This window comes from Lotus japonicus, chromosome 2, assembly GCF_012489685.1.
Source record: "Lotus japonicus ecotype B-129 chromosome 2, LjGifu_v1.2".
Lineage (NCBI taxonomy): Eukaryota > Viridiplantae > Streptophyta > Magnoliopsida > Fabales > Fabaceae > Lotus > Lotus japonicus.
In genome coordinates, this window is record NC_080042.1 from 75,797,190 (window position 1) to 75,812,342 (window position 15,153).

General features: G+C 34.0%; 3 protein-coding genes across 3 annotated transcripts; 2 read left to right on the forward strand and 1 right to left on the reverse strand.

The window, feature by feature from the left end:
• Positions 1–189: 189 nt before the first annotated feature.
• On the reverse strand, positions 190–846 carry LOC130735686 (kunitz-type trypsin inhibitor-like 2 protein). The gene has a single exon (XM_057587596.1). It carries the CDS (start codon positions 827–829, stop codon positions 245–247), a length of 585 nt encoding a protein of 194 aa, XP_057443579.1. The 5' UTR covers positions 830–846; the 3' UTR covers positions 190–244.
• Positions 847–3,425: 2,579 nt separating this feature from the next.
• Positions 3,426–9,020, forward strand: LOC130739634 (5'-deoxynucleotidase hdd1). Its single transcript, XM_057591992.1, has 8 exons — positions 3,426–3,734; positions 4,179–4,303; positions 5,683–5,720; positions 6,441–6,551; positions 6,643–6,722; positions 8,395–8,431; positions 8,638–8,679; positions 8,775–9,020. Exons 1-8 carry the CDS (start codon positions 3,534–3,536, stop codon positions 8,858–8,860), a joined length of 720 nt encoding a protein of 239 aa, XP_057447975.1. The 5' UTR covers positions 3,426–3,533; the 3' UTR covers positions 8,861–9,020.
• Positions 9,021–10,612: 1,592 nt separating this feature from the next.
• Positions 10,613–13,942, forward strand: LOC130739635 (transcription factor FAMA). Its single transcript, XM_057591993.1, has 5 exons — positions 10,613–10,921; positions 11,193–11,343; positions 11,450–12,217; positions 12,845–13,297; positions 13,517–13,942. The coding sequence occupies exons 2-5, from the start codon at positions 11,320–11,322 to the stop codon at positions 13,604–13,606; spliced, it is 1,335 nt and encodes a 444-aa protein (XP_057447976.1). The 5' UTR covers positions 10,613–10,921; positions 11,193–11,319; the 3' UTR covers positions 13,607–13,942.
• The last annotated feature ends 1,211 nt before the right edge of the window (positions 13,943–15,153 follow it).

Here is a 15,153-nt window from a genome sequence, read left to right on the forward strand (position 1 = left end):
TGGGAATGAGAAAATCTAGGAACAATTCCTAGTGAGTGTAATTTATAGGTGCCTAATTTATATTCTGATGTACCAAAAAAAAGACTACACATTTAGCAAAGCAAAAGAAATAGTTTTACGGTGTAAAAAAAAAGCAAAGAAATGAAACTTAATCCTGACTTGCTTTACCTAAACCCAATATGAATATGAATAACAAAAGATAATACTCATTTATTTATATTAATTTCTTTTGGAACTTTTTTGGTTACAATTTCTTTTGGAACTTAATTAACAATATTGTTCCATTGAGAGCTAGACGATCATTTCCATGCTTATCTGTATATATCCCAACCTCTTTGCAAAATGAGTTACTTACATCACTACAAAAGAAAAGCTTGTAGCCAAAACTATGGGGCTTAATTTTAAAAGTCCCGGTCTGAATCTGATTATTCGGATAATTTTTAGCACTGCCAACAGCTACATACCAAACTTTGGCCGATTCATCATTGACAACGATCCAAGAAGAAGAACCATTATATTTCGGTATACTAGCAAACTCGATCTTTATGTTTTCATTTGTAAGGATGACCTTTGTTCCTTCGGAATCTGAAAAATTTACTGGCAAGGGTTTGATAGATAGAACAACAACAAGTTGGTTTTTCACCACATTGCTAGCAACCGTAACTCCGCCACCATTAATTTCAGGCGTCAGGATGGAGTACTCGCTTGCAATATCCAAAGCTTTGCCATTTGTGTCGTTAACAGCACCACCAGCAATGGCAACCTTCAATTTTATGGTAAAGATAATTAGAATGAAGAAGAGGGTAAGAAATGAAGAACTTGTCATCATTGCTACTTCCAGATCTGGGAGATGAGAAATTTGAGCTTGAGAAGCATCTATTTATACAATGTCAAGCCCATGTGCAAACAAGAAGAAATTAATAATAACATTGATATTGAATTAAAGACTTTGATTTATTTCATAAATTAATTAATGACGACATTGATTTGAATTAAAGATTTTGAATTTATTTCATGATATTTATTATATATATTTATTAGTTTTTAAATAATGAGTTGAAAAATAATTAATGAAAGGATTAAAATCGAGTTGAAATTTTTGAATTCATTTAATGATATTTATGAAAGAGAGAGATATAGAGACAAGTAATTAATAAAAGAATAAATATTGAGTTGAAAATTTTAAGTTCATTTCATGATATTTATGAGTGAGAGAGAGCAGACTTTAATGGAGCATGACGTTTTGTAGTTTTGTAAGAGAGAAAAAACACACATTAAGTAGTGCAATTAATTTTTCTCTCTGTTCCTATTTAACTGTCTACTTGTCTATTTTGAAGAATTTTTTTTTGTTCCTATTTAACTGTTCACTTAACATTTCAAGAGAGCATTAAATGATGTTTTTTAAACAAATGCCCTTGTTAGTATAATAAATTAGGAGAGATAACACATACTTTAAAGGGTAAAATAGAAAAATAATCCTCACTTTTTCTAAAAATCAACAAAATTAATCACACCCTTAATATGTGTGCCTAAAGTGGAGAGTTAAATAGGAACGGAGAGAGTAATATTCATCAAAGTATTACTATTTGTTTTCCTATTTCACCAACACCATTTATTGTTTCTGTAAGGACATTTCTTTGAAAAAAAATATTTAATGTTTTCTTGATGAAACTCTAAGTGGATAGATATATAAGAATAAATTTTTTCTTTAAAGTATCAAAGTAGACAGTTAATAAGAAACAAAGGTAGTATATATCATGATTGACATTTTCAACCATGAAACTTGACATGCAAAGTTAAAACTCTCTAAATATTTATTTTATCAAGTTTAAAATATCATACAAATTTTATGTTTGATATGAAATTTCAGCTAGCTTAAAATTTATTTTACTGACTTAAAACTTACTCGACTAACTTAAGAGTTCTTTAAAAATATTTCATAATTGAGATTATTTAAGTAGTTTATATTTTTTTTAATAAGCTACATGTGGCAACTTATAGCTTAAAGCTTATTGAATTTACTCTCCTTTATTATGACGTTATCAAAATTCCATAATTATTCTTTTTGTATGTATAAAGCCTAAATATTTTTATTGAGAAAGAATCACTATTCAATTTTACTATAAAATTTAAAAATATTTTGTTAATTTAGACAAATATAAGCTTATTTTATTAAATTAAAACATAATATTGGATAAAATACTGTGACACTCTTCAAAGAGAGACTCAATAAGATGGGTACCCGAAGGAATGTGCTCCCTGCACGAGCCAAGTAGTCCGCTAAGGAATTGGCTTCACGTTAAGGAATTCATAATACTATTGGAGATGATGAACGGTTTGAACTAAATTAAAATATTTAAAGTGGTAATTAATTATTATAATATTATTATCATATATATATGTGTGTAAATAAAATAATAATAAAAATAGAATGAATTATGTAAGTATGTCATTTTACAGTTTCAACTTTTTTAAGAGTTAGTTTTATCAAACAATTTTTTTTAACTTGATAATTTTTCTGCTTTCAACTAGCTTATAAGTTGTCAGCTTTCAGCTGGGCGTGCTGCTTACATGTTCTTGTATCTGAAATAGGATTAATCATCTAATAAGTCCAATGTCAATGAATAGAATTAGAATTTGTTAGTCATATATAACCAAAACTTCAAGATAGTGATCTTTCTTAATTATGTGAGAAATTCATATTTAGGAGTAGAGAGTTATTGTTGTATATCCATTCACGTGAGTAATCCATTATGTAGGTTCAAGATGTAGATAATTATATGCTTAGGTTTTATTTGTATTTGAATTACTATAATGCACAAAGGTCATTCAATGAAGTATAATCCCAACAAGTTCTCATACCTGTTGCTTCTCCATTAATTTAATTATTATTTTTTATATACTTTCATGTATAAACAAACAATCAATCTCTTATAAAACCATCATTTTAAGTTTGTTAACTATTGAACGACATAAATATTACATCTCTTAGAGGACAACAAAACTTGTATCGACCTGCTTACGACAATTGAACCTTAAAGAGTTTAATTCTAAAGCATGTTTGTTTTGATTTGTTCACTTTCATTTTTGTGCAAATAGTTTTCATTTTTTAATTTTTAAAAACATGTTTGTTGTAATCTTTTACTTTCACTCTCATCATCACCACCATAACTATCGTCACTAGTCCACTACCACCATCATCACCATCATCATCATCGTCGGCGCCACCAACTCGCACCAACTTCGCCACCAACACCACCTATCTCTACCACTATATCACCATCAACATCCACCACCATCGCTTCACATCATTTTTTGATTTTCTATTATAATAATATTTTTGAAAATGTTCTCTTTTAAATTTTTTCTAAATATCAACAAAACATATTATTTTCCAAATCAAACAAGTCTCCAATATTTCCTTCCAATTACTGAAGAACCAGACCATAAAATAAGGGGGTTCAATCCACAACAACGACGGACCAAACGAACACTGTCTCTGTTCTGTTTCTTCTTCTTCTTTCTCTCTGAAAATGGCAGCGATTCATTCACATATTGCTCGCTTGTGGGTCCCACCTCTCCATCGCTCTTCCTCTTCTCCCTCCAATCATCCCAAACTCCTCCTCTTCCGCCACTCTCCCTCCCTCTCCCTCCGCGCCCATTCCTCCGCCGAACAACACTCTCACTCCTCTTCCTCTGTCATCGATTTTCTCACTCTCTGCAACCGACTCAAGGTAAAATTAAACACTCACTTTTTCAGATGATCCATCAATTCTGCGTTCTATTTCGTTTGTGTATTGGAACAATGTGCAGCATATACTTGATCCTAAAATCCCCAATTTGATTTTTTTTATTAAAAGCTTCATTAATTTCTATGACAAAAAACAAAGCAGAGATGAAGGAACCATGATTCTGTTGGTTTGTGAACATAATGTCATGAAATTTGTTGCATTTTCTGCAATTGGTAGCTTGTTAGTTTACCAATGTCTATATATCTGTCACGAATGTGCAAATTTGGGTTTGGAACCTGTGACATTCCTTTTCTTTGGTTAATTATTCATGCTGAAGAAAATGGTGCTACAATATTTAGTACAAAGTTGAGGATGTAGACTAGTGGTTTAACAACACTGATTGGATAGTAATGTGGTTTCTTGTTGCCATACATGTGTGACTTGTAGACCACGAAGAGGAAAGGATGGGTCAATCATGGGATAAAAGGTGCTGAATCGATTGCTGACCATATGTACCGCATGGCTATAATGGCACTGATTGCTGCCGATGTTCCTGGATTGAGTAGAGAAAGGTTTGACCTTGAATTTCTCATGTTGTGTTATTTGAACAACTGTGGTGCTTATTTCTGTTTCGGGTCAGTCTCTTTGGTTGTTCTATTGTGATTTTGTGTGATGCATACTTGGATTCCATGATTAAGTGAAACTGTGAAAGTAGAGTACTTTGGTTGGAGTCTGTGTTCACACTGTTTGGGTTGCATGACCGGTTTGACATAGGTTTTAAGGTTTTATTGGAGTGTATTGTGTTACGTAGTTGTGGCCTTTCCTTTTTATTCTATGTAATTTGGGCCATTCAGTTTGGTTTACCATATTTGAATTTCCATAAAACCTCGATAGTAAATTAAATGTTTTTTGCACTTATCCAATGCAGGGAACAATGCCATAGCTATTAATCAAGTATAACTGATTGGTTTCAGAAACATTTTAATGTTATGAGCTTGCTTTAAGGTCACGTGTTTCTCAGAAAGAACAACTTAAATTAGAAAACAACTCTTGCAGCTAGAGACATTGGCTTAAAGCAAGGGCCTAATCATGCAACTGGTGGTCCATTCTCGAGCATAATTTCACTGATTTGCAATTATTTAACAAAATATTAAATATAAAAGTGTTCACGTAAAAGCCCTAAGAACGAAGTCGGTCAAACTTAATGTATATTGCTTTGCCTTAAAACTCTTACATGAACATGTCAATACAAAGTATGAGGGCTCCTGTATATAGTTATGGCCTCCTGAATGGTGATTAATGAGGGAGAGAGGATCATGCGATTACATTTATGCGGAGGAGGGGATCACGTAATTACAATTAGATGGGGGAGAGGGAACCAAGGAAACGTAGAATAAGACCAGAGGGAATGAATCTGGACGTTTTCCTAAGTGGGTGGCTGACTAATATCTGCGTGTGCTTGGCGAGATGTTTGCAGCCTGGTCGGCCATATAATCCTTAACGGTCCAAAAAGGTTGGCCCTTCTATTTGGCATTAAATTGTGGCTGGACAATGAATTGCCTGTTTCATAGTTTTTGTTCAAGCTTGCCCCCCTAGGCTCTAATAATTTTTGTGAAGCTGCTAGGTACTTGTTATTCCAGATTAGGAAGATTTCCTTGCACGTGAGATTTGTAATGTTTTTACTCAGTTTAGGTGGTATAAGAATATGTAAACTAAGCACTCTGATCATTATGCTTTCCCTAGTGAGTGTTCTGTCTTATAGTGTTGGCCAGTATATTTATAACTCACATTGCTGATTTTGGTCACAAATTTCCTTACCCCTACAGATCTATGTTTGTTTGTGTAATTAACTTTGTTTACTTACCCATAATTCCTGCTATTTATATTTACTGAATTTGTTTTATGTAATCCCCTTGAGTTTCTCGCTAAACTTTTTTTTCCTGCTGCTCAGATGTATCAAAATAGCACTTGTGCATGACATTGCAGAAGGTATCTGTCGATTTCTCTCTACTGAACTGTTTCTGCAGTTAATTGTGTTAAATCTTAGCGGGAAATTTTGCATTGGGTGATTTACTAGCTGTATGGGGGTTGAATTGAAAAAATGCAAATTATTTGAAATGTCTGGGTTGTGACTCTTGTTGTCGCAAGCTGCAATAATTGGTAGTCTCCTCGGGCCACTTTAGCTTGAATTTGTGACTCTTGTTGTCGCAAGCTGCAATAATTGTTCAAAGATGAGTATGTGTTCATCTCATGTCGTGCTTATCTATTCTTAGGCAGAAGATTTTCATCATTCATGACTTAGTTAATTTTGTATAAATCTGTTCTCCGCCTTAATGATAATCAGTGGATTAATAACATATTGAATGTTGCTATACAAACATTATCACATTGCTTATCAAATGATTGAACAGGATGAAATGTCTAACTGGAATGCTTAGATGAACATTTGCAAAAGCTGATTGAGTTACATTATTTTTCAGTGGAAGGTAGAGTTTGTAATGTATACAATGAAGGCAAAATTTCATGAAAGAATGTTGGATCAATTGACTTTCATCCACGAATTGTAACTTAGTTACTGAACACATTGTTTTTCCTCAACTATATTTCTAAGAAAAAGATAAAAAGGAAATTGGCTAAGCATCAAGTCTTCTTCAATGTGTTGCTAGTTTATAATACATTGAAATCTGAGTCTGATATTGCATTCAATAGCTATTGTCGGAGATATAACCCCATCTGATGGTGTGCCCAAGGCTGAAAAGAGTAGAATGGAGCAGGAAGCTTTGAACAAAATGTGTGAAGTTCTTGGTGGAGGGATGAGAGGTATTGCAGATTTTTTCTTGGAAATTTGTTCAGAGCTTCCTAATTTGGCATTGAATAAGAATTTACGTGAGATTTTATGTTTTATTTGCAGCTGAAGAGATCAAAGAACTATGGACAGAGTATGAAAATAATGCTTCTTTGGAGGCTAATCTTGTTAAAGATTTTGACAAGGTATGCATGTCCCTGATACAGATGGACCCATACTTGATTGCACTCATAATTAGTGTCATTAGTATATTAAACCAAAGAAAACTTATATCTTAGATAATGCTGAAGTCTGAGAGTGGTGACATTGACAATTGGGCTTGATTTTGGATATGGTTACTATGAAAGACTCAAGTGGTTGGTTGCCAATCTGGGTCATGAACAATATTGGTGATTGATAATGATGTTGATTAGATGCTCTAGAAACTTGATGTTGGGAGATGTTTCTTTTATTGTAAATGAAAAATCTGGTATAAAAAAATTACTTTAGTGAGTACTAGAGAGGAATATGACCTAGCATCAGCCAACTTGGTAGGGCGCAATTACTATCTAGACAATGGAGACTGTTTTATTGATAAGAAAACTGAAATGAGATACAGATGACAAGATCAGCATGCACCACAGCTATGGAGTTGGAGGAAATCCCCAAGACCAAAGCTCTAAGCTTAGAAAACAGATATTGTCTTATCCCCTCATGTAAAACACCCGTCCCTTTTCTCTGACTTTTAACTCCCTTACATTCCTCACCCCTTAATCAGCTTAGTCCTACAAGAATATGCTTGCAGGGCTTTTGGTCTGGCCGGGCTTAGCCACTGGAGGGACATTTGGTTCCACAATTCCATCCATCTTCTCTGTCTTCAAACTCCCTTACATTCAGCTGGCCTAGCTTAGCCACTTGTGGGACATTTGGCTCCACAAATCCATCCACCTTCTCTGTCTTCTACCTTAAACTCCTCACCCGTTGATCAGCTTAGAGCCCATTCGGATACGGACTAAAGAAACTTATTGGAGCTTATCTACTAAAAAGAGCACTAGAAAGCTCCAATAAGTTCTCTTTGGTCTGCATCCAAACGGGCTCTTAGTCCTACAAGAATGTGCTTGCTGGGCTTTTGGTCTGGACTTGGCCACTTGGGGGACATTTGGGTCCACAATTCCATCTAATTGAGGGTGTAGGATGTCTGTAAACAGCCTCAAAGGGAACATTCGACTCTTTGCACAATTATGATTTTATCGGTTTAGAAAAGTGCAATATAATTAGGCCTCTTTTGGTAAACCTATGCAAGTGTTTGTGAGAGCTTATATAACTAGCTTATGACCTAACTATAAGCTGCTAAGATTAGCTTATGAATAAATGTGTATCGTACCACTACATATAACTTATTTTGAGCTTATTTCAATAAGCATATCTAATTCGCTTATGAATAACTACTTATTGCTATAAGTGCTTAATTAAGCTGTTTAAGACTTTAATCCTGCATATAAAGCCATATTAATTACTACCATCAAAGAGGTTTGCACCAAAATAACAAGTTATTTGAAGTTTTAGTTATTACTTATTATAGAATATATCTTGGCTAAATATGAACAGAACAGGGTAATTAAATATTTCTATTGGACATCAAGAAGCAATAAATATGCATTTGTTATAATTTATGAAGTCTGTACCAGTATTCAATTTTATCAAAGCAGAATATATTTATAACTTTTTGTAGTAAATTGAAATAGGCTAAAGTTCATGAAGATAAAGTGCGATTATTTGCCCTTTTATTGCATCATATCATGCATCTCTGGAGCTGTGATATCCTGATCTAGTGGTTGATTTCTAATTCCATTCTCTTGTCCTCTGAATTCTGATCAGGTTGAAATGATTCTACAAGCGCTGGAATATGAAATGGGTAAGTTATAGATAGATACATTTGCTTGTGGCCTGTGAATCAAGTTTGGATTTCTGTAAATAGTTCAACTCAGTCCAGCATTTTGATTAGGGTTAAATTAAATATGTTTAATTCTTCTTCCTAAAATCAATGCAACTTTTACTGAATATTCTTCATGATATACTTTGCAATGCTAATCTCTCAATTGATTTTGTTCCTTGTGGCAGAACATGGAAAAGTATTAGACGAATTTTTCCTTTCAACTGCAGGTAGAATTGAATCTTTTCTTAATTATAAATGAAAATGCTCATCATATCTTTTGTTGAACCTTTGTCAACGTCCTCATTTTTTATTTGTCCTTCAGGGAAGTTTCAAACTGAAATAGGAAAAAGTTGGGCATCTGAGATTATTTCTAGAAGAAAATCTTTATCAGCAAACAGGCTGAGTTGATATAGCAAAATTACTAACTGTATACCAATAAACTTGTTTAGATGCAAAGAGTTTGGTTTTGGAGAGTTTGACATAATTTGGGATGATAAATATTTGTTGTCCCTTTCATAGGAAATTTTCTTTTTTCATCTTTGGATTCAATTTTTGTCTTTGTTGGTGACGCCTTAAAACTTAGTTTTTCCTTCTTATTCTTTTTTTGTCAACATTGTGGTATAAATTACAATCAAATATTTAGGCAGGTATTTCACTACTGGTAATCTGTCCTCTACGAAAGAGTTAGAAGTTGTAATAATTTGATTTTGTTTTTTCTAGGAAGTCAATTCGAATTAGCAAAGCTTATTTTATTTTTGATCAAATCGTCTGGCACTGAAATTTCAATGAAATATTATTTAGAAATCTATGAACAAATAAAGACAAGATATTTTTAATGGAGTTGGTCAAGTCAAGGTATAGTACTCAAATAATTTATTTAATTGCACTCTAGTAGCTCTAGATTGGACTATGTGGTCCCTCTGAGCTAATTATGTTCATCCTTGTTTTTACTAGTATAATAAAGGTGCATGCTTATTTTTTCTAAATTGATTATTTTCTTTTGTGAGTTGTAAAATTTAAGATAATTAATGTAGTTTAATTTGTCTTTTATTGAAAATGTTAGTATTAATAAAAACCAATAGAAGAAATGAATGAAAAATGTTTAGTATAACACCCGGGAATGTAGACACCTAGAGTGAGAAATAAAAGAAGTGGTGAAGGTGATTAATAATGTCACGTGATAAAAAGTGAGAGATAGATATAAAATTTGAGTGTTTGATGAGCCTATGTATTGTTGGTGGTCTATGTATTAAAATGAATGAAAAATGTTTCCTAGACTTATGGACACTAGAGTGAGAAAAAAATGATGAATGTGATAAATTACTTGATATGATTAAAAGTGAGATATAGAAATAAACTTGGGTGTTTGATGGGTTTATGTATTGTTAGTGGTATATGTACCACATAAGTACATGAAATGTGTTAAAATGATATAGCTTTATCGCAGACACTAACATTATTAAAGTATTATCGACCTATACGATTGACACTAATATATAAAGCTTGGCTTGATTGACGCTAGATTGTAACGTGATCAAGAGGTCGTTGCAAAGTGTTAGCTTCAGCTTTGAGCCTTTTATAGTTAACCTTGTTGCCGACAGTAAATAAGCTAAAGTGTATGTTTTTGCATCGTTAGTGTTGGTTTTCGATCGACACTAATGATGTTTTTCTTGTAGTGAACATACATTTAAAGTGAGAAAAAAAGAGAAGATAGAAAAATAATTGATGCAACATATATGAATATGTAAGATAAGAGAGATAGAGAAAAAGAAAATGGATATTTACCTTATTTGAGTGTTCAAGTATCATTAGCAGTGCTAAAATGCACAGTACGTGTGAGGTGATTTAAGGATGAAACTATGAGATCTGATCTGCAAACAATAACTAATGAAAAAATGCATAAATTCTTGTCCATCTTTGGGAAACTACTCCTATCCCTGCGGCCATGCATGTGATGAAGTCATGCCCTTAACAAATTCGGGCCTAGCTACATTAGATAGCTGAATGAATGGGACACTAAATTGAATATTCAAAGTTGAAAGGTTAGATAACAAAAAGTGTAAAATGTTCAGGGTTAACACATGATACAAAGCGGTAAAGTAACCTCAAGAGCGTTGGTAGCTTGTGACAAACATTAATAAAAGGAGGTGATCACCTGTGAGGTGCAAACTCAATCATCCTTAATCAATTACCTTATAGGCTCTCTCTCTCTCTCTCTCTTCTCTCTCTAGATCTCTCTCTCTCTGTCATTTTGTGTGACCACCAACAAAGTCAAATCCCAACCCCAGCGCTCCCCACATATTATATATATCGGATCACAAAAAAACTTGAATAATAAAAACACCACTGTCCTCTTCTGGCGGTCTACTATTGTAGGGTACACTGCCTTTCATGGTTCTGTTCTAACTCTACTACACAAGTCCCAACTTCACTTTCACCCTTGTCTCCTTCCCTCACTCCACAACACAGGTTTGATTTCTAACTCTTTCATTTACTTATTATTGCATGTACATATATATGATTAATCTCTTATGATGAGTTCATATAGATTCAAGCCATATGAGCTGCAATTAAAAACTGCCGCTAACACATATGTCAATTTTTATGTCACTTGAATCAGTATGTCCGATAATCATTTACATTCTCTTGTATATACATAAGATATAAGGACTAATTTTATGATTTTTTTCTCACACTCAGTGATTTAATTTAATTAACATGATGTTTGATGTTTAACTAGCTAGTAGATTTACAAATACTACTAGTTCAGGTGGAGGGCCCTCAAGTGAAAGGTTTTGTCTTACACCAAGGGAGGGTGTGGTAGGATTTGTTTCCATTAAAGTCAACTTCTTTATAAGATAACAATAATGGAGAAAGATCACAACTATTCGGTACAACACACACCTCTCTCTTTTTATATTTTTGGCTCCACTCAAAATTTACATGTTAGATCTTTTCATCACCATGTTGATTTGCTCCAACTTTGAATCACTGCAGGCACCACCCATGCCTCCAAGTTTCAACCCACTTCATGACTACTCATCTCATCAACATCATCATAACAATCTGTATCCACAAATGAAGTTTCGAATCGGCGAAACTTCAGGTGAAAACAACAGCAACAACAGTGGGATGGTCATGGACTACATGCCACAAACACAACCACCGCCACAAATAACATCATCCCCAGGAGGGTTTTATGGAGGAGCTGGTGGTTTCGACAAGCTGAGTTTCGCTGATGTGGTGCAGTTTGCAGATTTTGGACCCAAATTGGCCTTGAACCACCAAGGCAAGGATAACTGCGAAGAATCCGGTATCGACCCGGTTTATTTTCTCAAGTTCCCTGTCTTGAACGACAAGATGGAGGACCAAAACTTGATGGTGAATCCAAATGGTGAAGGAGAAGAAGCTGAAAATGATGATGAGAGGTTCAATAACTTGGTGAGCGTGGACGACACGTCGAGGGCAGAAGAAGAGGGAATCATCATCAGAGAAGATGAAGAAGAAACCACTCCTGATGACAACAACTCGGTGCAGCAGCATCAGCATCAGAATCAGTTTGTTGGTCATGAAGATCAGCAGGTTCAGAAGAGTAATGTGCAGGAAAACAAGAACAAGAGGAAGAGACCGAGAAGCGTTAAGACAACTGAGGAAGTTGAGAGCCAGCGCATGACCCACATCGCTGTTGAGAGGAACCGGAGGAAGCAAATGAATGAGCATCTTCGTGTCCTTAGATCCCTCATGCCTGGTTCATACGTCCAAAGGGTATGTCAATATGTCCCTATGAGCATATTTCGAAATCCTTCTAAAGTTAATTCTAAAAACAGAATCAATTATGTGGAAAAACGTCCGCGTGACAAAATTGATTCTGAGAATAAATAAATAATATATACATAGCAATGAAAAAAGGGGTTTGAATTGCTCTCACAATTTCGGTGCAGTTTCATTCAGTTACATGAATTACAATCCTTAAAAATGGAGAAGTACAGTTGATATACAATTCAAAACACTGAAAAAGAAATTAACATGTAGAAGCTATTGCACTACCCTATTTTTTTTATTGGACTTGAGATTTAAATTTTGCTCTCCATCTAGTATATTGTTCATGTTTGGATTAACTTTTTTTTTAATAATCATTTATGAAACTCATAAGCTAATGTTAAAGTTTCTTCTCAAAATTAATTGTCTCTAGCTAGATTCAGGATTTACAAACATACAATATAAGATAAGTATTCTGAAAAACCGCAAAAAATTATAAATAAGGATGATTGAAGCCAAATGGGTTTGTGGACCCACTAGTACATATGTTACTCTACTTTAACTCTACAAATTTTGTTACACCCTCTTGATTTTTTGTTTCTCTTTTTAATTTTTTTTTATGTATCTATAAAGGGTGATCAAGCTTCTATAATAGGGGGAGCTATAGAGTTTGTGAGGGAATTGGAACAACTTCTTCAATGTTTGGAATCACAGAAGAGGAGGAGACTTCTCGGAGAAGCACAATCAAGACAGGTAGAAAATTCAGCTGCTCTGGCAGCTGCACCAGCAACACAGCAACAGCCTCCATTCTTTTCTCCACCTTTGCCAGTAAATGACCAGATGAAGCAGCTTGTGGAGATGGAGAGTGGTGGAGGACTTCGAGAAGAAACCGCAGAGAGCAAGTCTCTTTTGGCAGATGTAGAAGTGAAGCTTCTCGGATTCGACGCGATGATCAAAATCTTATCAAGAAGAAGGCCTGGACAGTTGATCAAGATCATTGCTGCACTTGAAGATCTTCAGCTCATTATCCTTCACACCAACATCACCACCATTGAACAAACAGTTCTTTATTCTTTCAATGTCAAGGCACGTACACTAAGTGCATGTTTGGAAAAAAAAATTAAAATTGAATTTAAAGTCAAAATCAATTCTTAGAAGTATGTGACAGTAATTACATAGTAGTTTTCTGAGTGTTAAAATTGATTCTGAAGAAAAATAAGTTGATACAAACATGCTTGTCTGGAAGCCACTTTGATTAGTCTTCAAGCAAAAACATAAATTAAATAAAGTTTGATGTTTCTGCAGGTGGCTGGTGATTCAAGGTTCACTGCTGAAGACATAGCCAGCTCCGTTCAGCAAATAGTGAGTTTTATCCATGCAAACACAAGCATGTGATCATTATTATATGTAGTTATTACTATGTAGTGGTGGTGGCACCTATACTTGTCTTTATGCATGGGATGCTGATGCTGATTTTACAGTGCCACTTTTAGAATTTCCTTTTGTGCGCATTGAAGCAAGTGGTGATTGGACATGATGGCGGTTTAAGTTGCAGATGGTTGTCTTCTCTTCTAAAAGTAGCATATTACCAGAAAGGAGAAGAATTGGAAAGGTTGCATGTATTTACATAGTTATTTAGTAATCGGTTTATGTTATTGTTTCCCCTTTTTTGTTCCTCCTACCATGTATACCTTAATGTTTAATGGAATACTTTAAATTACTTTCCTTATATATTGTTTCTTTAAAATGGCTTCTCTAGCTCTTAAGTAATTTTAACATATAAAAATATATTGTAAATATCATATACTAAACGTTAGTAATTATAAAAACATAATTCATAAATGAATCAATTCTAATTAGCATAATCCACAATATAGCAGTGCCCTATATTTTTAGCCACATCTTTAGTTTATTCAATAAAAGAGCAATGCATTCTCTTTATCAGCTGGGTGGCTCTATATAAATACAATTTTAATATTTAAACTCTGACGAGATTAACACTCATGTGATAAATGAATTTTTTTTCTTCCTAGTTTCTAATCATCAATAATATGCATTACCGTAAAAATAACTATTAAAATCTAAAAGCCAGAATGATTTTTTCATAAATTAGTTATTGATAATGTTTTTTTTAACTCAATACAATATTATTAACAGTTTTTTACCGCTAAAATGTATGTTGATTGAATGGTGTGGATTGGGAAATCATTTTCCATATGAAGTTATATAGCTTTTTGGTAATCATGCATCTTGCTCAATTACACTTCGCAATAATCATGCATTTCATCAATGTGCAGTGCTTCCTTATGATTGGTGTCCGCTGGAGATGGATCCTTATCTCAATTATGTCATGCACTTCACTCCATCACTCGTCAGTTCGTGGGAAATTATAAGGGCAGTGGCTGAAAGTCTACGAGACAAAATCTTGAATTTGTGTTTGTTGTTTGTATCAGATTCAGAACATATATAATAAGCATGCAAGTACATGACTCTGAGGCACAAGTCAACGTGTCCCGTACCATCCCTTGCTCTTTGACTTGTCAGAAACATTTGGTGGTATTAGGCTGGATACAAACATAGCCATCGTTTGTAGGGTCTCTCTAGCTATAGTTAAATTAAGAATTGCACTATATCACAATTCTATGATTTAACTTCTTGATATTTAAAATGAACGATTTTAATCCTTTAAGTTATGCGTGACAAATTCATAAGCATCCTACGCGATAAGTTTGAAAATCCAACTTGTAGTGGAACTATTAGGGATTATTGAACTCACAATGGAGTTGCAGAGGTATCGATGCGGTGAAGCGGTGATTTATGTCTCTAGAGGTTTGGAGGAGCTAAAGAATGATGTTTTTTTTTCATAATCCAAAATAACATTAATAAGGCACAAGGGGTGCCAAATTTGTGTTGGTTGTTGGTGCTTGCTTCAAGAGGAGTGT